At 40.8% G+C, this 27,053-nt stretch overlaps 1 protein-coding gene across 1 annotated transcript in view; it reads right to left on the bottom strand.

Annotated features, from left to right (window-relative positions):
- Nucleotides 1-23,631: 23,631 nt before the first annotated feature.
- Nucleotides 23,632-27,053, bottom strand: part of LOC143733267 (RNA-binding protein Musashi homolog 2-like) — a gene marked incomplete at its 5' end in the record, with an annotated part of 55,381 nt that continues 51,959 nt past the window's right edge. Inside the window, 2 exons of the mRNA XM_077224894.1 lie at nucleotides 23,632-25,452; nucleotides 25,603-25,679. Coding sequence (XP_077081009.1) covers nucleotides 25,638-25,679 — 42 coding nt within the window. The remainder of the gene's footprint in view (nucleotides 25,453-25,602; nucleotides 25,680-27,053) is intronic.

Raw genomic sequence — 27,053 nt, forward strand, 5'->3', positions numbered from 1 at the left:
CAGTAATACAATACGTTCAGTTCACGTTCGCCCAAAATATGAACGAATTCAATGAGCGTTCAGGCACAACACTGAGCAACAGACCCCCAACAGTCATCTTTCCAAACCTAGCTTGACCACCTTAATCTGCAATGACCTATTCTTCCAGCAGGGAACAGTGGGAAAGTGGTGGTCTGTAGAAATGTGTTCGTCTAGATCTTTTAAGGAGGTGTTTCATTAACAGACATGCTGCTGTACGTGACACTGAGCTGTTTTTAAACATTCACAGCAGAGAGAATAAACCCACAAGGCGGTAGTTTATAGTGCAGCTATATTATTTTGTTCTCTCTACAGCTGCTGTGTGTCATATCTGTCTGCTCATCTTTAACCTTTCTCTCTGTCACCATGTGTGCATGCACATTACAGAGCTACTGTATAGGACACTTATTCAAAACACTAATTTGCTTGTTTATTAACCCTTTCATGCAGAGAGGTCACTACAATGGACAGCTATTAAAAAGCCATTTTCTTAGGCATGGGTTTTGATGGCATACTTGCACATTAACAGTACAGTGGACACTAGTGCATCATCGACTGCCAACATGTGGCAAGACTTTTTATGTGGAATTGGCCGATGGCCAGTCAGAAATGCCAAGTTGCTCTGGAATATCCATCCTTTCCTTCTAGAAGACTCTTGCAGGTAAAAAAAATGTTGCAACACCTAAGGAGTCATATCATTGTTAAATTTTCCAAGAATTGATTTTAGATTGGGAGGAAATTCTGATTAATCATCTGTCCGTGACCACTAAATTGTACATCATGAATCACTAGCTGTATTTCAGCTACAATTCATACTGTCTATCACTGTGACTGTTTTTCTCGAAAATACTTCATCTGCAGTAACTTTTGTTTGTCTGTAAATAAATGTATTTTTGTTATCAGATGCAGTTGCGGTTGTTGTTACGTCAAAAAGTAATCTGATTACATAATGCTGACTTGTAATGCATTACTTTACTCGTAACATCAAAAAATATTCTAATTACGTAATGCACATTACTTGAAATGCGTGACTTTGTTACATCAAAAAAGTAATCTGATTACATAATGCATGTTACTTTACTCATAACATCAAAAAATATTCTAATTACGTAATGCACATTACTTGTAATGCGTTACTTTGTTACATCAAAAAAGTAATCTGATTACATAATGCATGTTACTTTACTCATAACATCAAAAAATATTCTAATTACGTAATGCACATTACTTGTAATGCATTACTTTGTTACATCAAAAAAGTAATCTGATTACATAATGCATGTTACTTTACTCATAACTAGTGATCGACCGATATTGATTTTTTATAACCGATACCGATACAGATTATTTGCATGTGTATGTGCCCGATAACCGATATGCAGAACCGATATTTATTTACTGTTATACTTCTGTTTTTGGCACAATTATTACAACAACAAATGAACTGAACAAACCATTTTATTTATAACAATCACTCCCTCCTTGCATACAAAAAAAACCCCTTTATATTTATACACAAATAAATAGAGGGGTCTGAGTCCAAAAAATAAAGTGCACTGTTACTAAGTGTCTTTGTTTAAAAATAAATAAAGCACAAAAACTATTCTAACATATTTGGATATGTTTATTTGTTTTCATAAATGGTAAACTAATCAAATTACAATAAAAACATTTATATTATTACATTATATAATTTATATCTAAATTATACATATCATTTATAAGCATCAGCAGCAACAATGTTAACAATAGGCAAAATAAATGTTAAAAGTCTAATGTTTTCATATGGAAAAAATAATTGACCGGGGAGTCATATCACCTTTGCAGAAATGTAATTCATTTTAAACAGTTTTAGAAGGTTTATGTCCCGTTTAATAGGTTTAAACTAAGAGTGAGGAATAATTCACTGGGTAATATTAATTCACTGCATAATATTAGCTGGAATAGCCTATAACATCAGGAAAGTAACAAACAAAACAGCATATACATCATTGCATTTTCCAACTAGTATGTTATTAATTATTATTAATATTTTTGTCGGTCTAGATCATGAAATGCTTTATGACAAAGTGCTGTTTATCTATGCATTTACACATAACTATAACATTAGGCTATACGTTACTCAACCGCGATCGCGCGTGCAGATAATAATTCAATTCAATTCAATTCAATTCAAATTTATTTGTATAGCGCTTTTCACAATACACATTGTCTCAAAGCAGCTTTACAGAAATTGCATAATAAATAATTAATTTCCACAAAGCGGTATATTTAGATGTGTATTAGCGAAATAATTGCTTTGTAGTAAATGATAATATAATCTAGGGTGTTTAAACAAGATAATCTTGTCAAAAGTTTCATTCAGTGGCCGTGCTTGAGCATTCCTGATCATCAACCCAGTGAGTGCTCAGCAATATGAACGAACTTTTTTTTCGAGACTAATGGTGAGCAAATACAACAGATAAAGAATTAAATTCAGCGCTTTTATTTTCAACATGCACTCATTCATGTCTGTTTTATTTAATTCATGTAAAATTACGTCTTTATTGGGGAAGGACATGACGGATTACGCTACGTGACTCCATGAGTTCGTCTCAATTTTTTAGAACCAAGCTGCATAAATAAACTATATCAGGCATTTATGTCTCAAATCTCATTTCTGCATGTCTGTTATGTTAAATAAAGTTGAATAATTAAAGCAAAGCAAGTAGAACATATACTTTACCTGTGCACAGAGTTGTTATTGACTGATCTCCTCAGACGCGGGCTGCAATGGCGGAATTCTCAAAACGGCCACAAGATGGCGCCGTTTATCGGAAAATCCGATATTACAAAACCGATTCCCGATTATGGGAAAATGCTAAAATATCGGTAAACCGATACATCGGTCGATCACTACTCATAACATCAAAAAATATTCTAATTACGTAATGCACATTACTTGTAATGCGTTACTTTGTTACATCAAAAAAGTAATCTGATTATGTAATGCATGTTACTTTACTCGTAACATCAAAATATATTCTAATTACGTAATACACATTACTTGTAATGCATTAATTTGTTACATCAAAAAAGTGATCTGATTATGTAATGCACGTTACTAGTAATGTGTTACTCCAGAGGGTTTTTTTCAGAGTGGAGAGCTAAGGTAGAAATATGTCCATTTTGATTTTAATCAGAATTATCAGCTAATAAGGGTAAATTGGCGTACTCTTAAACTGGAGGGAGCGTGAGAATTTTCTCCATAGTCTGAGTTGGGTTTCCACAGAGTTGTATCTTCACCGGTTGTATCTTTGATGGAATTGTGTCCTCGTGTTCTGATATCAAAGATTCACTTGTATGAAGTTTTCTCTGTCTGCTGGTTGAATAGGAATAAACTCAATAATTTGCATGCAATAATTGAAACTGTATTATATTTATTTTGTATATTTATAGTTTTCACATTTTATATCAATTTGTTCATTGGTTTTTTAAATACACACAATATTGCTGATATATTGTACAATATTATTATTACTGAATTGTATAATACAGTACAATATAGTGATTCACAAGTTTGTGTGCCCATATAATCTTAGCGTAAGTGGTAAAACGGATTTGGCTGCTGTCTGCTATAGAGGGGCTCAGAGAGGATATTACTCGAGCTATTACACAGGCAAAATATAGTACAAAAGGAGAAGGGGAGGAGGAGGAATGCTGAAAGAACTAACGACGAGAAGTGGTAAGAGGCTGGTTTTTAAGCCGTGGTATTGATCAGAAGATAAGATGAGCGTACTCCTCCCGAAATGACATTAATAACTAATTCAGTTATAAACATAAATGCATCCGGTCCAGTCAAGTGTACATCTGAAAAACTCTTAAATTATGTGTAAAAAAAAAAAAGGTCAAATTTTGTTTTTCATGCCCTAAGAGCAATACAAATCCTGACTGTGGTTATCATAATTCATGCATGAAAGGGTTAAACTATTGCTATAAATAAGTGTTGAGGGTATATTACAAGTAACACATAAAAGTAACAGGTTTACCTGCCAACATGTTCACTGACTCCCCACACATATAATAAATATATATATTTTTTAAATGTTGTATTTAATTTTTTAAATTTTCTATTTACATTTAATAATTTAAAAGCACAGGTGGACAAAGCACTTCCTTACTTGAGTGAAAGTACAGAAACTACTGGTCAAACATTACTCCGTTACAAGTAAAAGTTGTAAAGACCGATTTTTACTTAAGTAAAAGTACAGAAGTAAAAAGTAAATGTCAATGCATTGTTTTATTATTGTTGCATTGTTGTTTGTAATATTTACAGTACCTTACGCCTCTGAATCTATGCCTTCCTACCTACCCTCATATCAATATCAAATTAATTTCTAGAACACAGTTCCAGTAGTGGGATTGATTGTGAGATTGAATAAGTGCACTCAATAACGTCTACAATGGTTTCGGACACACAAATGGCTGTTCCCTCAAATAGTGCCCTATTTAAAGTTGTTTGGCTTTTAGTATGAATGAAGTATGACGTTGGGTTCTGACGTCAAACTGACGTCGGCTTCTGATATCAACCCGACTTTCATTACCAACCAAAATGCATCCCCTGACTGACGTTACTACTTTCTACTTAAGGACCTTGACAAAATTGTTGTGCGTAAAAAGTACAATATTTGTCTTTCAACTGTAGTGAGTTAAAAAGTTTCCAGAAAAAATTATACTCAAGTAAAGTACAGATACTCAAAAAGAGTACTTTAAGTACAGAACTCAAGTAAATGTACTTTGTTACTCTCCGTGTATAATTTTAACACGTATTCATTTTTTTTTTTAATTTAGTTTAAGTGATGATGAACCAGGTCAATGACATCATCACTAGAGTGCCAGCCTAGTGGTATTTTGAATTTACTTGGTGTGCTGATTGCAGGAATAGTTTACGTATTGTATGTTGACAATGTAGCCTATATGTGGATGGAAAATACCAACATCAAGTGTTCAACGTGTTAATGTTTTGGCTGATAATAGAGAGCCATTGTTTGTTTTAAATTATTTCTTTGTTGTGCAAGTTTGTGCATAGCCAGAACGTACCATTTTTCAAGATGGAGAGAGACATGAGTGCTACGAGGTGTTAAATATTTGAGTTTGTGGTTGTATGTTATGCGTGTTTGCATTATGATTACTGCATGTCAGAAATGAGTTATTGAACATCAGTTATATTATTTAGGTGCCAATGTTTTGGTGTGGAATTCAGTGATGATTGTTACAGGGAAAGGTTCCATCCCCGTGACAATGGTTCGTCCCACTAGTATTTGGCGGGAAACTTGTAGATTTAAACCATTGTCTGAGCATGTTTGGGGAGGAATGTTGCATTCTGCATATATTGTGCAAATGCTTGAACATGTCTGAGGTGAGACATGCATGCTGATGTTTTTGTGGATGTGCCACTAGGCATTGTTTAGTGCCAGTTGTGCTGCTCATAGCATTTTTTCTTTTGTTTTTAGCACCAGTATATGTTGCATATCCACTCCATTGTATTGAGCACTCCTAAATTCTCCCAGGCCTCTCGACAACACGCTAGATGACAAAGTATTTGTATATTTTTTAATAATTTATCTATAGTTCTTTTTTTTACACTGTTTTTATTTTATTTTTTATCATAGCCTAATTTATTACCTGATATTTAGTTTGGTGTTGTTGCAACATTTGTAGTATTCCTGGTAATGTGTTTGTGTATGCAAGAGTCGAGGAGTTGTCTTCAGAAAATTAAATCTGCACTTTCATAATCACCTCTGACCAAACAGGGGGATACTGTTTTTCATAGCTGGAATTAATTAAACTCACACCATGGGACAGGATGACACAGTTTGATAATATATTTTGAGTGATATGGGCCATTGACTGCTTTTTCATTGCTCATGAACAATAATGAGGCATGCAATAATAATAATAAAAAAGAAATATCTGTGGATCCATTCACAGTGCAGATTGTTTGTGGGTATTAAATTGCGCGTACATCTCTGAATGCAACTGGAAAAGGAACCTATTGTCAAAATGTTTCTTAGCAAATTGCTGACACTGCCATTGTGTCGCGTTTGATCGATTCAGTGTTTTTGAAAAGAGACATAATAGAAAAGTGAAGATTCATCTGGCTTGGTCAGCTGTCCACTGCCGGGATTTCATTCTGGACATCTGATATGCTGATTGTTTTTGGCACATGTAGCCGAGGTGACAGCTCCAACAAAAAGCTTGTCATTTTATCAAGGGTTTTATTTATTTATATATATATATTTGCTGCTTTAAGGCATGAAACGGGGCTTTGAGAGCGTCTGGAATGGGGGACAGTGAGCTTTGCTGATGCTGCATATTCAAACATGCAGAACTCCCAAGCTATTTTCTTTCCTCAAATAAAGAATTAAAATAAGCTCCTTTTAAAGGCTGATTTTAGATATCAGCACTCCCACGGTATTCCCCAGCTCAATGCGTTTCCTGTGGTTTATGTATGAAGGTTGAATAGAGGACACATGGTTGCACGGGAGCCTGTCTGTGAGTGTGTGTGTGTGTGTGTGTGAGAGATTATACAGATCTGAAAAACAGTAAAGAAACCCGTAGGAATGGGCACAATGAACATCCAACAACCGTACTAATGAGTTAGATATACTGTATATTTATTATTTTGATATGCTACAGCCATCAAAGTGGCACTTTTGTAAACATTTAAGACCTTTGAATGTTAGTATTTTAAGAAAATTACTAAATGTGATAGTTTTACTATTTACCGTAGTAGCATGTTCATTGTTTTGAATATCTGTAAAAGGCATTGTATGTCCTTTTTTTTCAGCTTGGAATATTTTGTTGTTGTTGTTGTTCTATGTACAAATGCAATGTTTTAGTGGTATCCTCTGCCATACGCGTTAGGTTTTAAGACATTTTCATCCAGCTGTTTTTGAACAAACAAATGATTCCTATGTGAACTGAACAGATTTGGGTATAACGCGTTACAAAGTTGCTCTAGATTCCGGGAGATTTTAACTATTTTCCGGGGATCAGGGAGACGGTATCAATATGCGGGAGACTCCCGGAACTTCCGGGAGACCTGGGATGTCTGCATTATTAAATTACGGAAAGAACGTACTCGGTTACTAACGTAACCTCGGTTCTCTCTAGAGAGGGAACGAGTACTGCTTAATATCTTATGCTATGGGGAAAACCTATTTTCCACGAGATATTGAAGCCAAAAATTACCCTTAATTTTTAATCAATGTAAAACGCTTTGCGACAGCATGCAGACATAGGCAAGGCAGCTTGCGTGCCTATTGGCTGACCTGTGGCAAAAGCAGCAGGCTATCGACAGAGGCCCTGCGAGACATGACACCCAATGGGGGCACTTCGCGCCCATATACGTCACGTCCCGCCAGAATAGGCGTGGCCTTGGCCTATAAATACAGATCGATAGGCTGATACAAACTGGTTTTCATCGCTGAAGCGAACCAAGCTGTAGTATACACGGCAAGATACGCAGTACTCGTTCCCTCTCTAGAGAGAACCGAGGTTACGTTAGTAACCGAGTACGTTCTCTTACGAGAGTATCTCTCGTACTGCATAATATCTTACGCTATGGGGAACACAAAGCAACACGCCGTGCGTACTGGGATCCGACACTAAAGTCCCAAGGGCAGTAGCCCGGGGCCCATATAGTGCATAATCACCATAGACTCACAGAGAGTCGGGAAGAGAGGCTGCAAGCATCATTCCCCATGAAGTAGCATCCTACAGGAGCTAGTTATGTTAACAGTGTTTCACACAGACAGGGTGAACTTGTTCAGCCTGAACTGGGTAACAGTATGGGTTATTCAGCACCCATGGAGCTGTTCTTTCGATCAGTGTGCATAAGCAACGACTCAGCATTCTGCGCCGGCGCAGCGGGACAGATAATACTGAATTTTAGACCGACAGCAGCTTAGCCTGTAAGGCGGGAACCTCTAGGTTATAAAACCTTATAAATGTAGACGGCGAGGACCAGCCTGCCGCCATACAGATATCTTGCAAGGAGATCCCGCTAGACCACGCCCAAGACGAGGCCATACCTCTCGTGGAGTGCGCTCTGACACCCAAAGGACACTGCAGGCCCTTAGAAGTGTAAGTCAGCACTATGGCATCAACTATCCATCTGGATAGGCTCTGTTTTGATGCGGCCAGTCCCTTGGAGCGTCCGCCAAACAAAACGAAGAGCTGCTCTGTCTGTCTGAAGACCGACGAGCGGGACACATAAGCTCTCAGTGCCCTGACAGGGATGAGGAGACTCGCATCCTCCTCCTCATCACGACCTGGGAGGGCGCACAGGGATATAACCTGGGCCCTGAACGGTGTGTTGAGAGATTTGGGCACGTACCCGTGCCTTGGTTTGAGTATGACTTTCGAGTCATTAGGCCCAAACTCCATGCATGATGCGCTTACTGAAAGCGCTTCCAAGTCCCCTACACGCTTCACTGAAGCGAGAGCCATAAGGAATACTGTTTTAAGAGACAGATGTTTCATGTCTGACAAACGGATTGGCTCGAATGGGGCACCTTTCATGGCTTCCAAAACCGTAGAAAGGTCCCAAACATGGACTGAGGGGGGTCTGGGAGGATTCAGCCTCCGAGCTCCCATGAGGAATCGCACGACCAGGTCGTTTTTCCCCAGTGACTGGCCAGACGCCGATTTTGCAAACGCCGCTATGGCCGCCACGTACACTTTGAGCGTGGATGGGGTCCTGCCCTTATCCAGCAGCTCCTGAAGGAAGGAGAGCACTTCCGTAACCCCGCAGTCTGCGGGTGAAAAGCCCTAAACTTGACACCAGGCAGAGAACACCGACCACTTTGAGGAATGGAGCCGTCTAGTAGACGGGGCTCTAGCCTGCGTGATTGTATTTAACACTCCCTCTGGGAGGTTAGCGGGTACCCGTTGACGGCCCATGCATGTAGGGACCATAAATCCGGGCGAGGATGCCAAATCGAGCCCTTTGCCTGAGAGAGGAGGTCTCTCCTCACCGGTATCGGCCACGGGGCAGTGCTGGTGTGCCTTATCAAGACTGGGAACCAGTTCTGGTTTGTCCAGAGCGGAGCCACGAGAAACACTGGGCATCCGTTTTCCCTGATCCGTTCTAGCACCTGAGGCAGGAGCGAGACGGGGGGGAAAAGCATAGAGGGGGCAGCGGGGCCATCCGTGGGCCAGCGCATCCCTGCTCTTGGAGAAAAAGTTCGGACAGTGAGCGTTTTCTTGGGACGTGAACAGGTCCACCTGCGCTCTGCCGAATGTGTCCCACAGCAGTTGGATCGTCTGCGGGTGCAGCGACCATTCCCCTGTTGGGACATTGTTTCTGGACAGACAGTCTGGTCCCAGATTCAGGCTCCCAGGCACATGCACTGCTTTCAGTGAAAGCAGGTTGTGCTGAGCCCAGACCATGAGGCGTTCCATCAGCCTGTAAAGGTTTCGGGACCTGACGCCACCCTGGTGATTTATGTATGCCACCACTGACATGTTGTCCGACCGGACTAAGACATGGCGGCCTTTTATCTGGGGACAAAAGCGCCGTAGCGCGTTGTCTACTGCTAGCATTTCTAGACAGTTTATGTGCAGGAGCTTCTCCCGGTCTGACCACTGGCCCAAGAACGGTCTGCCCTCGAGCAGCACTCCCCATCCCGAGGTGGAGGCGTGCGTGGACACCACCGTCACACTCGGGGGAGTCCCCAGACTCATGCCTGAATGATACCAGTCGGCTATTTTCCAAGGTTCCAGAGCCAAAGCGCATTTCATGTTGACCCTGAGGCGAAACAGACCAGAGGTCCATGCCCGGGGTGGAACTCGCACTTTCAGCCATAACTGCGGTGGGCGCGAAACAGCGAAATTTTTCGCCCAATTGACTGTGAGACCCAGATTCTCGAAATGCTCGAGCAATGTGGTCCTGTGTTCTATGAGCTCTGAATGTGATCGAGCTAGAATCAGCCAATCGTCCAAGTAGTTCAACAAAGTCTCAGGGGTGCGAGAGCCGCGTCCATGCACTTCGTAAATGTACGGGGTGCCAAAGACAGGCCGAACGGTAGGACTGTGTATTGATAAGCCTGGCCCTCGAAGGCGAATCTCAAGAATCGCTTGTGACGTGACGCTATTTGTATTTGGAAATAGGCGTCCTTCAGATCTATTGACATAAACCAGTCTCCTTGGCGCACTTGCGCGAGGATTTTCCTTGTTGTCAGCATTCTGAACTGGCGCTTTATAAGCACTCTGTTCAGCTGTCGCAGATCTAGAATGGGTCTGAGACCTCCGTCTTTCTTCGGTACCAGAAAACATCTGCTGTATAGCCCCCCTTCGCTCTGAGCCTGAGATAAAGGTTCTATGGCCCCTTTTCTCAGCAGTTTCGCTATTTCGGCTCAAAGTAGATGAGATACTTCGTTGTTCACCGTGGTTTCGACTCGCGCCGTGTAACGGCGGGGACGTCGAGCGAACTGTAGCAAATAGCCTCTTTTTATAGTGTTCAACACCCACTCTGATATCCCGGGCAGCTTTGCCCACGCATCTGCGTGAATAGCTAGGGGTAGAATGAAATCCGGGCTCTGACCACTTCATTGCGGCGGTTGCAGAGCTCCGGTGTGCTGAGACATAAACACTGTGTTTACAGTGTGCGAGGCGGGAGGGGCGCCGATCACGGCGGGCAGCCTGGTCGCACTCGAATTCTCTATGACCGGTTGTGGAGAGAGAGCGAGCGGGACAAACCCCGTGGGGATGAGCGTGTCTGTGAGGGAATGTGGGCGCGGGACAGCGGGCACATTCACTGCACTGATAACACTGTCGGCTTGTGCTGACTGAATGTGTGTCGGTTTCGTTTTTACAGAAACCGAGGGACACGCATTGTGTAGTGTTTGTGGGCACTGTGTTGTGGGCACATTCACTACATTTTTTGCACAATCGACATGAGTCGATTTTATTTGTGCAAGCCCTGAATTGTGGCGGGCTGTGTCTGTGTGTGGGAATGGGCACTGAGACGTGGGCATTCTTACAACATTCATAACACCATCGGCCGTGGCCGGAATACCAGAAAATACACTCTTTGGATTTATCTGGGTCGCCGTAAAAATGGCATTTGTGTGCAGGCAAGCGGGCTGTGGTACCGGCTTGTTTACTGCGAAATACACTGGAACAGTCACATTGTTTGGAACTGAACCAGTTTTATTTTATATTTATTTTATTTCCGTGAACATAACTGCAGTTGCAAAACAGGCATATTAAAACGTGCGCGTGCCCACACAGGCACACACAAACAAGATGCATGTTATGCATAAGGCTCGCAACTTCCTTAAAACAATATTTGAACTCCATAACCAACGCACTATTGCTTTAGCTCATTCACCGATTCTCGAACTACCAAATAACATAGAGTAGAGCGAGCGGCGCTGAGCGGACGGAGCGAGCGGAATCTTCAGAAAGGCGCTCTCCGCTCAGGAGGAAGTATTACCGCTCCGCTCCCCGCTCCGCTCCCCGCTCCGCTCACGCTCCGCTACGCTCACATGCTCTGGTACCGGCTTGTTTACTGCAAAATACACTGGAACAGTCACATTTTCTTGGAACTGAACGAACGAAAAGTTTCGGTGCAAGTCTGGCTGCGGCGAAACTAAATTTTATCTGTTGCGAGAGCTGGGATCGAACAGAGGTCTCCCGTGCGAAGGCTTTGAGTTTCGCCACTGAGCCACAGGGGGAAACGACAAAAGCTTAAAATAGCTCGAGCACATAAGAGAGCGTCATCACAGTTTTGTGTGTGTTGCCGTTTGTTTGCAGGCGTGCGTGTTATACAACAGGCTCATTGCTGCAATATTGACATTTTCAGCCGCTCAAACTAAGAGGAGCTGAGAAATGTTTGAGAAATGGAGATTGGTCTGGCCTCGGCGGGACTAAAAATACACTCTTTCCTCATTTCGCTGGTGACGTATGCCCACGGGGGGCGGGGTAGCTTTCTTATAACGTAAAGAAAGCTATCCGCGGTTTTGATGCTGGCCCGTTTCCCTGACGACTCGCGGGCAGAAGGGGGGAGGTCCACAGAGCTCGCCCAATCCTCACTGTCCGACGCCAGGATAGAGCAGCTGGCCTTCTCTACAGATGCAGCTATCTCGTCGTCATTAATGGCGGAAGCGGCGGCGTGCGGCGGCCGTTGTCCGTCAGTGAGTGACTCGAGTGAAGCTGGTAAAACTGGCGGGTGAATCGGCGGGCTATCACGGGCTGGAGAAGGCTCGGGGCTGTTTAGTCGACCTCAATGGCGGAAGCGGCGGCAGACGGCGGCCGCTGTCCGTCGGTGAGGGACTCGAGCGATGCCGGCGAAGCTGGCGGGCGAACCAGCGAGCTTTGGCGGGCAGGAGAAGGCTCGGGGCCGCGCTGGGCACGGCGCTTTTTACGGCGCGGCGCTGCAGCGGGTTGATGTGCAGGCTCTGAGAAAGATGCCAGGCGAGTCCTCAGAGTCACCATAGGCAGTAGCTCACAGTGATGGCATCCGCCGTCGACGAGAGCGAGAGCCGCATGATCCTCACCCAGGCAGGAAACGCAGATGACATGGCGATCCTCTTCACTGAGTGTGGCTCGACACGAGCCGCAGGACCTATGCATCTTGAAAAAGACGCAGCTCTTTCAGAAGGGACAGAAACAGTGAAAAAAGTGTGTCGCAGCGGCGAACACACACACACACTTGTAATGAAAGGATATGATGCCGGAAAGCGGAGCAGGTACGGCGGCTAAAGGCGGCGATGCCAGCGACTTCAGACTCAAAGGCTCGTTTTGACGAGCCTTTGAGTCTGAAGTCGCTGGCATCGCCGCCTTTAGCCGCCGTACCCGCTGTATGCTTTTCCTAAGACAGCGCGGCTTCTCACTCCGGATCCAGAGATGCAGATGCTTCGCTGAAGAGATGAAAATCAGTTTGTATCAGCCTATCGATCTGTATGTAAAGGCCAAGGCCACGCCTATTCTGGCGGGACGTGATGTATATGGGCGCGAAGTGCCCCCATTGGGTGTCATGTCTCGCAGGGCCTCTGTCGATAGGCTGCTGCTTTTGCCACAGGTCAGCCAATAGGCACGCAAGCTGCCTTGCCTATGTCTGCATGCTGTCGCAAAGCGTTTTACATTGATTAAAAATTAAGGATAATTTTTGGCTTCAATATCTCGTGGAAAAGGGGATTTCCCCATAGCGTAAGATATTACGCAGTATGAGAGATACTCTCGTAAGAGAACTGAGTTTCACTTTGTAGTGTATTCTTGTAGTTTTAATAGGTTTTCAAAGTAACTTAACAAAGTAATTAGTAATCTGATTACTTTTTACATGCAGTAATCAGTAATGTAATCAAATCACAATTTTAAAGGTGTAATTAGTCATTTGTAGTGTATTACTTTTTTTGAGTAACTTACCCAAAACTGGAACTAAACCCCGCAAAGTGTTGGGATTGGGGTTTTGTGGACCCTAATAGTAAAGGGCTTCATTAAGATTGAACACTGAACTATTTTTGCACATCCTTAAAAAGCTTAAATGAACACAGTAATGCCAATATAGGTCTCAATAAAATCCCACACAATAGAATAAGGATCAGGGTTGCTAAAGTTACTCCTGAAGCGTTTATATGGTTGTGAGAGTGAGGAGCGCTTCTGCTTCAGGGCTGATTTGAACTTTCTGTAGTCAGGATGGCGTGATTGATGCTCTCGCAGCTTCCCGTGTGTGTTCCTCAGTCGCGTTTGCTCTGAGGAAACTATTGATTGGGATGAGAGAAATCGTTCAGGCTGATAACAGTAATGAACGAGCTGAAGCTTGCTTTGGAAATTCAGCATAGCGTCATAGAACATAAAAGAGATAGGAAAGCATTAACTAGCATGCTGGTCAAAGACAATCCTCTCAACAGGGATGCATTCTTTTAAACTGTAGTGTCATTTCTGCTCCACTAGTGGCACCAAAATAATTGCCAAACCAATTTATATCACTTTTTTTATTTTATGAAAATTGCATTTAGAGTTTAAATGGAAGCTGTTATAATAACCGATCTGACAACAGATTCCCCAGTGAGCGCAAAAGCTTTGGAGAGAGCATAACTTTTTCAAATTAAACTGCTATGAGACCTTAATTATTTCATTGGAATGGGGTCAAGGATGAACTGCAACAATGTAATTATATTAGATCAGCCAGAACTCAAAGGTTATTTCAGAAGTTTGGCAGCACTGCGAAGCTGCTTAGCCAAAGAAACCGCTCATAAACAAACCTGTCAACTCAATAAAGATATAATGATATAATGTGAATCTAGGCAAAAAGAGGATATTAGCGAAAACACATTTTCCAAACATCTCATCTTTTGATAACCGTGCCGTGGTTTGGGAGAGGGGAGACATCTTCCCGGAGAACTTCTCTCCACCGGCGCGGCTGTTTTTCCCTCCCAGAAGGTCGTTTGGTTAATGCACATTTTGGTCTTCACAGGCTCTTAACTGCTTTTTAATCAGTGATTATTAGAGATGTGGAAGGCTGTGCAGGCGCCGGAGTCCCCAGACGCAGAAGAGTGCCTGTCAATATGTCATGTCAATTAGCTCACGGTGAGACGGCCCCCTCCATAGCTGATCTACTTCAACACTTCCTATGCCTGCACGAGGAGGAAATGATCTCATCGCTGGGTATGCTCAGAATGACTAAAGCTATTTTTTGAGAGAGTATGAAGTATGTTTACTGTGCACATACTGCTTTCTGTATGCGTGGATAAGATGATGCACTATTTGCAAAAACGTGCCGCTTGCAACCAGTGTAAATAGTGTATCCCACAATGCAGTGAGCTAGACTTGACCTTCCATTCAAACTAGAAGCAAAATCAACTGCAGTTTCTTGATATTAAAGGGATAGTTCACCCAAAAATGAAAATTAGCCCATGATTTACTCACCCTGAAGCCATCAGGTGTATATGACATTCTTCTTTCTGAAACAAGAATGTCATATACACATAGGATGACTTCGGGGTGAGTAAATCATGGGCTAATTTTCATTTTTGGGTGAACTATCTCTTTTAATGTGTATATGTAAAATGTTTATATGTAATAGATAATCATGTATTTTTAGAATATAAAATTAAAAAAAACACACACCAGATGAGTCATTAATTACTCGCCCTCATGTCGTTCCAAACCCGTAAGACTTTTGTTCATTTTCAGATTGAATTTAGGCTTATGGACCGAAACGGTGAACGTGATTTCACCGAGGCTCAATAATTCACCCTTAGGCCCTTCCCCTCCGTTCACGACTAGGGGTGTCCCGATTCTTGTTGCGATAGAGGGGTAGGGCTACATAGCCCTCGAAACAGAGATTTTTCAGAGACACACTCTGAAGGGCTACGAGAAAGTTCGCAGAATGCATCGCAAATCACCGGCGAGATGGCTTCGCAAACGGTTAAACATTTAAATTTAGCCCCAGATGACACCACCATGCACTTTATTTACTCTTATAATAATAATATAGTCATTTAAATTAAGAAATTGGTAAGTAAATTACCTTTACGAAACAGAAAAGACATACATTTGGAGGAAGAAACGTTATAATCATCATGTTTCCTCAAAGTTAAGAGCAGTGGCACTCATTGCCAGTCGTTGTCATGGAGAAATCCTGTAAAAACTCATCGCTTCCGTAACGTCAGAGCGATCATCAACGACTGATGACGTATCGGGTTCATGAAGGGTTGTTCCATTTCGTAGGGGAATATTTCAACCTCTTGGCCCTTGTAACAGAATATGTTGATCCAGGAACATGTCTGTCTTGGCAAAATCACGGTGACCGTCCTTAAACACAGCTGTCGGCTACTCAGTATGCTTTGCGAAACAATACAATTCTGTATTATAAATTTTAAGGCCAGACAAGTAGTTTGTTGAGGGTTGGTTACGTAGGGAAGGACTACATGCCTGCGCAAATATAATTCAAACGCACATACCTATAGAATGAACTCTTGATACGCATGTGGACGCCATCAGTGTTCTCATGGGTTCGCGTTTTTAAAGTTTGCGTAGAGAGAACTTAAGAGTTTTCTGTGAAAACGGTGTCGTGTTAGCGGCCCCTAAGTTAATAACTAATTATCGTTGCGACGGAAGTGAATCAATTAAAACTAACTTTAGCTGGACAATAACTTTATTCTAGAGCTGCTGTAAAGCCAAAACAATCTGTTACTTGGATTTCCTATTATCACTGTAAAGCAGCTTTGTAACAATCTACATTGTTAAAAGCGCTATATAAATGAAGATGACTTGAGGACTGTGTGAGTTCTGACCAAGGTTTTGCCCGATTACTGTTACAGATACTCAATCTATGCTAAAGCAAGTGTACTAGCAATATGCTTTCCTAGTTTGTTTATATGATGAGCGTCTCTGTCGAGGACGGTGTCGTGCACTCTGAGTGCTTATTTACCTTAATGTATTCTAAACATAGAACCGACACACTCACCCTTATCAAACATATCGTTAATTGCCAATTAAGCCTGAGCTTCAGACTGACGCTTAATTACTGCTAACGAGAGCTGAGTTGCGGCAAGGTCTGCTCTTCTCCCACGCACCTTTACCGCGGGAAACACTCGTAAACACGCCACAGCCGCAGCTGATCTCACGGTAAAGTGCATCATGAATATTCACGCTGAATGGGACACACCGCTAAAGACGAGCTCCTGGCGGGCCAACACTGCTTGAACTCCCTCGAGAATGTGCATTAGTATCCCGCTAGTTTATATGTGCTGTTAAGTGCACACTGCAGGACCAGGACCACGCTGAGAGCTGAAACCCGTCTCGTGACACTCATGACACCTGCATATGCAAATCTCAGCACTGCGGGCCCGTCGACACCGTCTCACCACGAGCTCACGGAGAAATACAGTAATGGAGAGAGAAAGTTTCAAGACTGAAAAAGTAGGATAAGATATTGGCCTTTATTAACTCTTTTGGCGATTTCTATTGGTGTGATTAATAATAACTTTTAATAATAATTTTAATGTGGCAAGTTAGCAATTATTTATTTGATCAATGTAAATTTCATTATTCATGTAGGCTATGTATGATGTATTATGTATTTTATTATAACATCAGCCTGCCCAGGGACTACGGGTGGAAATTAGCTCTTGAGCTAAAACCTGGTACTATGCATCTCTCCCCTTGAGGTTAATGTTTATTGTACGCTGTCCCTGTTTCTCTAAATAAAAAAAATAAAATAAAAAAAAACGTATTTATTAGAAACACAGCAGTTCATTAATGTGGAATTGTTTTTCGCAGCATATGCATATTCTCATAAACTACATTATGTGATGCAAAAGTCGTTCGATTTTGTTATGAGCGCATCTTATTTTAGCATCTAAACACAATCAATGAAAAGCAGATTAGCATTTTTTGCTGACTGAGTGTCATTGCAAGAAAAAACCGAATGGGAAGTATTAGTAAACATGGCATCAAAACATTTAGCTTTTAATGAAGGCAGGATATTTGTTGTCTCATATATTCGAGATTAAATCTCATCAACCCCCTTTGCGGTTTGAATTATATTATTAGACCGTACAGTAATAAAGAGCTCGTAGCGGGATGAATGATCTATATCTCTGACAGAATCATATATTTGACCTGTCATCTCGTCTAGATGAATGATTCTATAGGCTTGCTTGCGCCACATTTGTAGTTAATACCGTTCAGCTATTTTGGTGAACTCTAAAAAGATGAAACTTTAATAAGGTTCGTTTGACAGCATATATATGAGAACCATGTAGTTTTTATCTATCGATCAGAGGAAATATTTCTGAAACTAATAAAGATATGTGCGGCATTAGGTTTTATACCTCGATGGATTATTTGCCGGGAGTTATTGTTCGGCTTAAGCAAAATGTGGGTTTCTATTATACTCCACAGCGGCTAAGCACAGCTAAAGCCTTAATATCCATTTATGAAGATATTCATTTCATATTCAGCAAAATTCATGAGGTAGAAAATGTTATTATAGACCCCATGAAAGCCAAAATGAGCCAATTGAGAAAGAAAGTTTGCATGTGGCTTCTGTGAGCGCCGTCTCTCCAACCATACGCCAAAAGTAACCCATGTGGAAGTGTTTTATTGACTTAACGTGACGCACGTATACATTCTCCTCCCCCTTCACATCGATCACAATCGTTTTAATGTATACTTACTTTTGCAGTTTAAATAAACCACACATCACACATATTTCAACAGGGTATCTTGCTTTATTATTATTTATTATGAATTTCTTAAACAAACTTCAACAACATGAGGGCAGAACCTTTGAGCGCTGCTGATGACGCTGTGAAGTGACGCTCGAGTGATCAAGTATCCCAATGTATAAAAAAGCTTTCATTCGATTCCTCAGTCCTCATTTTCTTTCCTCGCAGCCTTCCCTCACATCCTACAGGGGGAGGAGCTGAGACGCGAGGAAAGGAAGCGAGGAAAGGAAACGAGGACGCACAAATAAGAAATGAGAAGCACCCTATGGTGGGTTTTCTTCCTGGTTCGGTTCGCTTTCACAAGGCAACATTTAAAAGCGTACCAAAATGTGTTTATGAAAGTCACATCTCTTATTGGTCAGAGTTCAACTGTTTTCATTCCTCTGCGTCATCCATCAAGATGGATAGAGACAATTCGCTCCGCTGGCTTTGTTTATAACTGTCAGGATACACGCAAACACTTGGAATGTAGCCTTGATTCCAGCTCTGACTGACTAATTAAATATATATTACATTTATAAAGCAGTTAGGCTTCGTCAGGACAGCAAGCTTCGTCTTGCAAAGCACGAAGAAGAGGTTTTACTCAGATAAAAAAGCGCTATTTGGTTTTCAGCCATAAACACTCTCAGAATCAGACACTGCTTCTTGCACATGAATTATGATACGGCTTAGTTGGCTGGTCCTTTGTGTCGGATTGCTTACAAACCTTAAGTTCGTTTTCAATCGGGCCGAGACCACCTCATTTAGGCGATCTCGGAGCGATTGTTTTGGTCGGGATCGGAGTGGGATTGCCGTATTCATATGCATAAATGTAACAAGATTACTACCTCTGTAAGTGGTTGAAAGTGGACAAGCTCAAAGTTTTAGGGGCTGTTTACACCTATATTTAGCCTCATCGACTTTTGGTCCGATCGACCAAAACACATCTTAATACCAGGTGTAAACTGGGCCTAAGGCCCCATCCACACTACTACGTTTTAGTTTAAAAAAGCAAGCCTTTTGCTACGTTTGCACCTCCCGTCCAGAAAACTGCAAAAACGAAGATCTAAAACGGAGAAGTTTACAAGCGCTGCCGACCCCGTTTTGCGTTTTGAATCTCCGGAGGGCGTTTTAGTGTAGACGGGTCAAAACGGAGGACTTTAGAAACGATGACGCAGAGGCTCACGCTCAGCTCTCTGATTGGGTGTCATACAATGGAAGAAAACGCACAACAACAGCCTGGACTACCAGTTACGCTAGTGCAAGTAAATTAACTGCCTACATGTGCCGGAGGCAAGCTATTATTCCAGCGATCTGTGACAGTTCCCGTGTGCAGCGGCGGTATCGACCGTACATGGAGCGTCGGTTTTGGGTTAAGCCGGGAAGAACCAGCGCATGGTGGGATAATTTTACCACTGAAGTTGTAGTTCCTGAAGAATGGTGCAAAAACTTTTGAATGTCCAGATCGGCACTTGTCAACCTCAGCGAAATCTGAGGAATAGTCGATCTGATTCCTGTTTACACCGGCACGCGCACACCCAGTCTTGGTGATTGGTCACATGATCCGCGTTTTCAGTCGTTTTAATGTGTTCTCTGCATGTCTGCCGGATTTTCCTCTTCGTTTACTTCCGGGAGATCTGTTGGAATTTTCCCGCACGTTAATTCTGACCAATCGAAGTGCAGTGGTGGAAATATGTTCAAGACAAATCTGGCCAATGAGTGATGTGGATGTTGTCACGTGACTGTATTTTGGTTCGTTTCATCTACTGATTAGGACCAGAGAAATCAGTGTGGTGTGAAAAGGAACCAAAACACCTGAAAATGATACAAAGTATAATTTTTCGCCCTTAGTCCGGACCAAATGAACCCGAACTACAGGTGTGAAAGCACCCTTACAATGACTTGGACTTAAAACAGATTACAATACAAGTGACCTTAAAAGTTATGCACTGAATTCCAAAGCCAAATCCTTATGACCAACCCGACATCAGGTAGGTCGCCGACTGTCTGCATCGATAATAAAAGAGTGTCTGTTGACTAATTATCGATCAGCATGTTTATAAATGAGCCTGAACATCTGCAGCCTGCTTGGGAATCTTGACAGATCCAGTGCTCAAGCACCAGTGAAGTGTTTTCAGGAGAGTTTTAGCAGCATGACATCTTCTCTATTAGATGGAGGACCTGCTGGTGGCAGCACAAAGACAGATCTCGTTGAGACAAGGACGAGGAGGTCGTGACAGAGACACAGGCCACTTAGTGAGTTTAGACAGCTGGACGGCCCGGAGATGTCCATTTATGAGTGAGAGCTGATGGGATGGTGTGGTGGAAATTTTAAACTGAATATTAATCTAACCTTATCCAACACTTTAAAACACCATGTACTAAAACGTACTGTTCTGTGTTTTTGAATGTTGTTGCCCTACCACTGTTGAGTTTAAAAATAACATATGTGACCCTGGATGACAAAACCAGTAATATGGGTCTTTTTTTTTTTAAATTGAGATTTATACATCACATGAAATCTAAATAAATAAACTTTCCATTGATGTATGGTTTGGACAATAGGACAATATTTGGCCGAGATACGACTATTGAACATCTGGAATCTGAGGGTGCAAAAAAATCGAAACATTGATAAAATCGCCTTTAAATTTTTCCATTTATGTTCGCGATTGTGCTGCATTCACTCACAAAAATAAATGTTTTATACATTTACGGTAGGAAATTTACAAAATATCTTCATGGAACATGATCTTTACTTAATATCCTAATGATTTTTGGCATAAAAGAAATATTGATCACTTTGACCCATAAAATGTATTGTTGGCTATTCCCACAAATATACCCGTGCTACTTAAGACTGGTTTTGTGATCCAGGGTCACATATGGGAAATGAAACTAGACAGATGACTAGGTTAGAACCTTGAGATTAACAATGAAGTAATCATTAAAACAAAGTTTGGTTTATAGTAACAGAAAGGTTTGCATATGAAGAACCAATCAAATTCATGTCATTTTGCCATACCTCCCTATTCTATAAAAACTGTTGTATCCGTGTTTACGGGTGGGATTCTCGATGGGATTTGTCTGAGATCCTCCGGCCTACCTTAAAGCTTCTTCTTGGGAGAGATGCTCGGAGAACTGCTCGAGGACTCTCCCGGCCGTGATTAAACCATTTAAAGGACATTAGCTGGAGTCTGTTTGTCGATTATTCCTGCGCAGGAAGTAAGCTAGTTAGTGGAACAAGTTATTTAGCGAAACACTAGAGACCTTACTACCAAGTGATAGTGTTCGATAGGGGACGAGACGTCGCTCGACTCTTAGCCGGGGTTAGATTGTGTCAACTCGCGCGTTCAGCGGTAACTCAAATGAGTATAAGTAACGCTTCATTTTACAGTCCTGTTTCCCATGTACATACTGTGTACTTATTATAGTAATTACAATAACTGGGTAATAACTAGGTACTAACCCTGAACCTACCCTTAACCCATGTATATTACCCAGTACTTCTAGGTAAGTACTCCAAGTACTGTAAAGTAAAATGAAGCGTTTCCTATTATTTAGCGAAACACTAGAGACCTTACTACCAGGTGATAGTGTTCGATAGGCAACCTAAGTCAGGTTTAGGCAAAAATCTACGACAATGGACAGGTCCAAATTTAGTTACATCTAAAATGCAGGGCAACTCAAATGTCCAGATTTATTCATCAAAGAATCTTAAAAACTATCACAGTTTCTACAAAAGTATTATCAGCACAACTGTCTTCAACGTTGTTGATAATAATAAATGTTTCTTGAGCCGCAAATCATCATATTAGAATGATTTCTGAAGGATCATGTGACACTGAAGACTGGAGTAATTATGCTGAAAGAATTCACGGGAATAAATTAAATGTTTTAGATAGAAAAGTTATTTTGCAGTAGTAATGTTTTCAATTGTTTGATAAAACTAAAGCAGCCTTGATTGATCATAAGAGAAAAAAATGTACTACCCCAAACTTTTGAACGGTAGCGCACGGCACCTTACTTGCATGGTACGAACAATGTACTGTATTATGTAATATCAATTTTTTTGTTTTTAGAGGCCTCTTAAAAGCATAACAAGAACTCAAATCTGTTGCCGTTCCTGTCACAGCTCTAGTCACTAGTGAAAAGCCTGGGACCGCACGCACTCTTCAGGTAATAAAGACCTTAAATCTATTAAATAGTACCAGCTACGGCACAAAAAATGTTCACCAATTGCTGTGTATCACAGAAAGCACCCATGGAGATCACAGTCTCCTTTATAACGCCTGACTTATGCTGCTCAAGTCTGTGTGTAAATCAGCTAATTACTTAATTGTAAGCGTGTGTATTCAGTGTAACTAAGAGATGATGGGGTAAAAAAGGATTTCTGGTCTCACATTTTGCTCAAACTGCTGTTAAAGGTGCAATGTGTAATATTTCTGAGGATCTATTGACAGAAATGCAATATAAGATCCATAACTATGTTTTCAGTGGTGTATAAAGACCTTGCATAATGAACCGTTATGTTTTTATTAGCTTAGAATGAGACATTTATATCTCCATAACCGCGGGCGCCCCCTTCTATGGAGGTCGACATATTGTGTGGTCATGTTTCTAGCGTAGCCGACAGCGAACACACAGCGCTACAGAGCGCGTTTCCTCACTACCTTGAAAAAGAAGTTTTCAGTGGTGTATAAAGACCTTACTTAATGAACCGTTATGTTTTTATTAGCTTAGAATGAGGCATTTATATCTCCATAACCGCGGGCGCCCCCTTCTATGGAGGTCGACATATTGTGTGGTCATGTTTCTAGCGTAGCCGACAGCGAACACACAGCGCGTTTCCTCACTACCTTGAAAAAGAAGTTTTCAGTGGTGTATAAAGACCTTACTTAATGAACCGTTATATTTGTATTAGCTTAGAATGAGCAGTTTCTGTCTACACACACCGCGGGTTCCCGATCATTGAAATGCGCCAACATGTTTCTACGGTGGCCCTAAACGGACAAATGCGTTTCGTTACTATGTTGCTCTTTGTGCAAGGAAGCAAGCTTAGTTCAGCGAATAAAACACTGACACAATGATGAAAAAGTAACAATAATATTCACAATAACATATAGTTTTACTAAATAATTAAGTAAACAATTTCTTAATTTATCCTTGTAAAGAAACCTCATTGCTGAACTGCTACTCTCTGCTGTCTCAGACGATGACATCACTTCCTGTCGGCCACCGTAACTTCTGTTGGTTGCAATTCGTAACCTCACCACTAGATGTCGCTAAAAATCACACACTACGCCTTTAAATGACACTTTAAAAGAAAAATGAAGAGGGGGGAGGAGTCATAACAACAACCACCACCACAAAAATAACCTGAATCAAAATTGAAATCACTGGACAAACATCTTGGTTTCATTTTTAATGATTTGTTTTTTTACATTTGAACATTACAATAGTTTTCTTCCCTTGCTCCGTTCCCTTCGTTTGTTTAAATATTATTACGTGACTGGCTCTATAAATCATCGAGGCTCTGGCGTTTAGAGCGTGTGCCTCTGGCCACCAGACTACACCAAATAAAACAGTTTACATCTGCAGCAGGAAAAAGAAAAAGACACATTTACATCAGAATATACATATCAGATCATTTAACATTAAAAATTTGCAATTTATATATTTATATATATGTGTTTGACCTAAAACAGCTTTTCAACTTGAAAAAGAAATCAGCAGCTCTGGGTTTCGGGTCAACATTTTTTTTTTTTTCTTTCAGTGTCTTCAACAGGCTGTATATTAAAATATGTCAATATTTCAGATAAAAGGTTCACTATGTCCTTGAAATGGAATCGGAGCACACCATTAATAGATTGCTTTTCGTTTGGCATCTTCTCAACCTGTGTTTTGGACGCCAGTGGCAGAAAAATAAAAAGCAACAATTTTTCATACATCAAATCTCCGTAAGGTCACTCGTGACAGCTAGCATGTGCAAAGAGAAAACCGCCATTCTTTTTGTACACAGTGCAAAGCTTCCTCCGTACACTTGCTTTACTCAGAATAAATGAAATCTCACAGGACTGAGGTATGATTCATTAAAAATGTTTGTTTGCTTCAGTCAAAAGTGAAATAAACCGCTTCGTTCACATACAGTCCACGACAGGTTCCAAAATCAAGAGGAACGTCCTCTATTAGACAACATTAACAACAATAGACAACATAGTAATTTTCTTTTTTTTTTTTCTTAAGAGTATAAAAATGTCTGAATGTGCAGAACACATGAAAACGTCCTTTCGTTGATCACTACACACAGTGTGCTTTGGACGGGAGTGGTGTTTCTGAAACTCATGTTACGTCCGTGAGTATGCTGGTATCACACCTGGAAAATGATTCAGCTCATGTCATGTGTATACACTAATTAGAAAAATGAGTTTTTTTTCTCACCATCATACGTCAATTCATTTCACCCTGATTTTTTTTTTTTTTTTCGAAACACCATCAGAAAAATATGCCTGAACTGGTTATATGCAGTGAAGTATATTTACAGTTACATTTCTTTCTCTTATATTTGAAACCAACATGTTTGAAAACAAATGTTACAGTATACTTTTCCCCCCCTAAATGACAACAACAACAAACACAGATAGATAGATAGATATAGATATATATAAAAAGGACCATAAAAATATTGGAGTCCTCTCCCTCTGTATTGCCCAAAAATAGGTCATTATGATCAACAATGAGACTTCACAATTAAAAACAGCTAATAAGATTAAGTAATTTTCTTTTTTTTCTTCTTTTAAATGGATGAATGGCGTGGTGTCTTTCAGAGCGGCGTCCGTCCAAGTGTGCAAAAAAAATTCTTTTTTTAACTGGCATCAAAATTGATTCGGACAACACTTAAAAGAAGGAAGAAACTAAAAAGTATCGTTACAATCACAACTGATTAATTCATTCATCTAAATATTTTTCTCTAGAAGCAAAAGTCATTTAAAAGCATAGAGAACGGGGACACAAAAGAAAAGCAGGGAGTCCTGCAGTGACAGGAGGGCTGGATTACTGGGAACAGCAGTTATGATGTTTCGTTTTCTGAGATGTTTTTCTTCTTTATTTGGGTCCCCCCCCCTTGTCCTTTCACAAATCAGAACCTGTAGTGATTGAAGTCTTTATGACATCAACTGTACACGAACCAATCAGAGACTCTGGCCATTTTCCCAGGGCCTCCAGATGAATTCTGGCGATTCAAAACAGATGACACATTATAGAACAGGAAACCACAAACATTTGCTACCTTAAGTGTTATTGTTTTAATCATACTTTAGACTATGAATGGCTACATAAAAGAATCAGAATGAAGTTTTCTGAAAGAGAGAAATGTGTATACCTTCAATGAGTCGGCGCTGCATCTTTGCTTCACTTTCAGTGGTATCCATTTGTAAATGCTGTGGCGATCAAAGGACCCTGGAAGCAGATCATGTGTAAGATGTTGAGCAGAATCATTGATGTAGTGTGAATCTAACACACAATAATTCACACATTTCTCTTTTATGAACTGTCTGAGATTCATTCTCTCATGTGCAGAATAAAGAACTCCACTTCAGGAGAACAATTATTCACAAATGATAAAAGTGCCAGTGAGTGTCACTGAGATCAGACATCCTGATGAAGTAAAAACATGGTTAGTTAGGCACCAGCAGAGGTTTGTGATTTTTTAAAATTAAATTAGAAATTTAAAATTAGATCTGATATATTTGAATAAGCATCATAAAAATGATTTGTTCACGATCAACATTTCCATTAGTTTTTAAAGTGGCACTAGTAGGCTATTTGAAAGGTTTCTATTTTTATTTTGGAGCTCTCCTACAACAGGTTTACATGAATCCAAGGTCAAAACCACTATTTTACTCATAATCTACATTGCACATCACCTCATTTGTCTGAAAACGGTTAGTTTAAAGATTCAGTCGCTCTAAAGCCCTATTTTCCGAGAGCCTACTCTGCTCTCTGATTGGTCAGACGGCTCAGTCTGTTGTGATAGGAAACTAAACACGCATTATCATATCTGAATTTCAGCTCCGGATCTTCCTCAACGCTTGATACACAGTGATATGAACAGTAACGATGGTGTCGGTTTTACTCGATCAATTCCAGTGTGAATATGGAAGCTTGTTTCTTCCGCCACAGAATGAAAAATAAAAAAGGTAATTCGACTTTTTATCTCACAATTGTGAGTTTACATCTCGCAATTCTGACTTTATTTCTCAGAATTGCGTGAAATTAAGTCGCAATTGCTTGTTGTAAAGTCAGAATTATAAGATGTAAACTCGCAATTCAGACTTTTTCTCTCAGAATTGCATGTTTATATGTTGCAATTCTAACTTTATAATATGCAATTGGGAGATATAAAGTCAGATTTGCATGATATAAAGTCGCAATTGCGTGTTATAAAGTCAGAATTGTGAGATATAAACTATTCTGAGGGAAAAAATTCAGTCTTTTCCCCCCCATAGAATTGAACTTTATAACTCGCAATTCTGAGAAAAAAGAATTGCAAGATATAAACTCGCAATTATCTGAGTCAGAATTGCGTGATATAAAGTCAGAATTCTTAGTATTCTCTCTCGCAATTCTGACTTTATAACACGCAATTGCGACATTATTTCTCAGAATTGAGAGATATAAAGTCAGAATTGCGTGGAATAAAGTCGCAATTATCTTTTAAAATGTTTTATTCTGTGGCGGAAACAAGCTTCCATAGAATCTCCACCCTTTGGTGAAGTGAATCCTTCGCATGCAAAGTGTATTTCAGCACTGAAAACATCATCTCAACATGTC

The sequence above is a fragment of the Siphateles boraxobius genome, unplaced genomic scaffold (genome assembly GCF_051911475.1).
Source record: "Siphateles boraxobius isolate OS27281-9 unplaced genomic scaffold, OSU_SipBor_1 93, whole genome shotgun sequence".
NCBI lineage: Eukaryota > Metazoa > Chordata > Actinopteri > Cypriniformes > Leuciscidae > Siphateles > Siphateles boraxobius.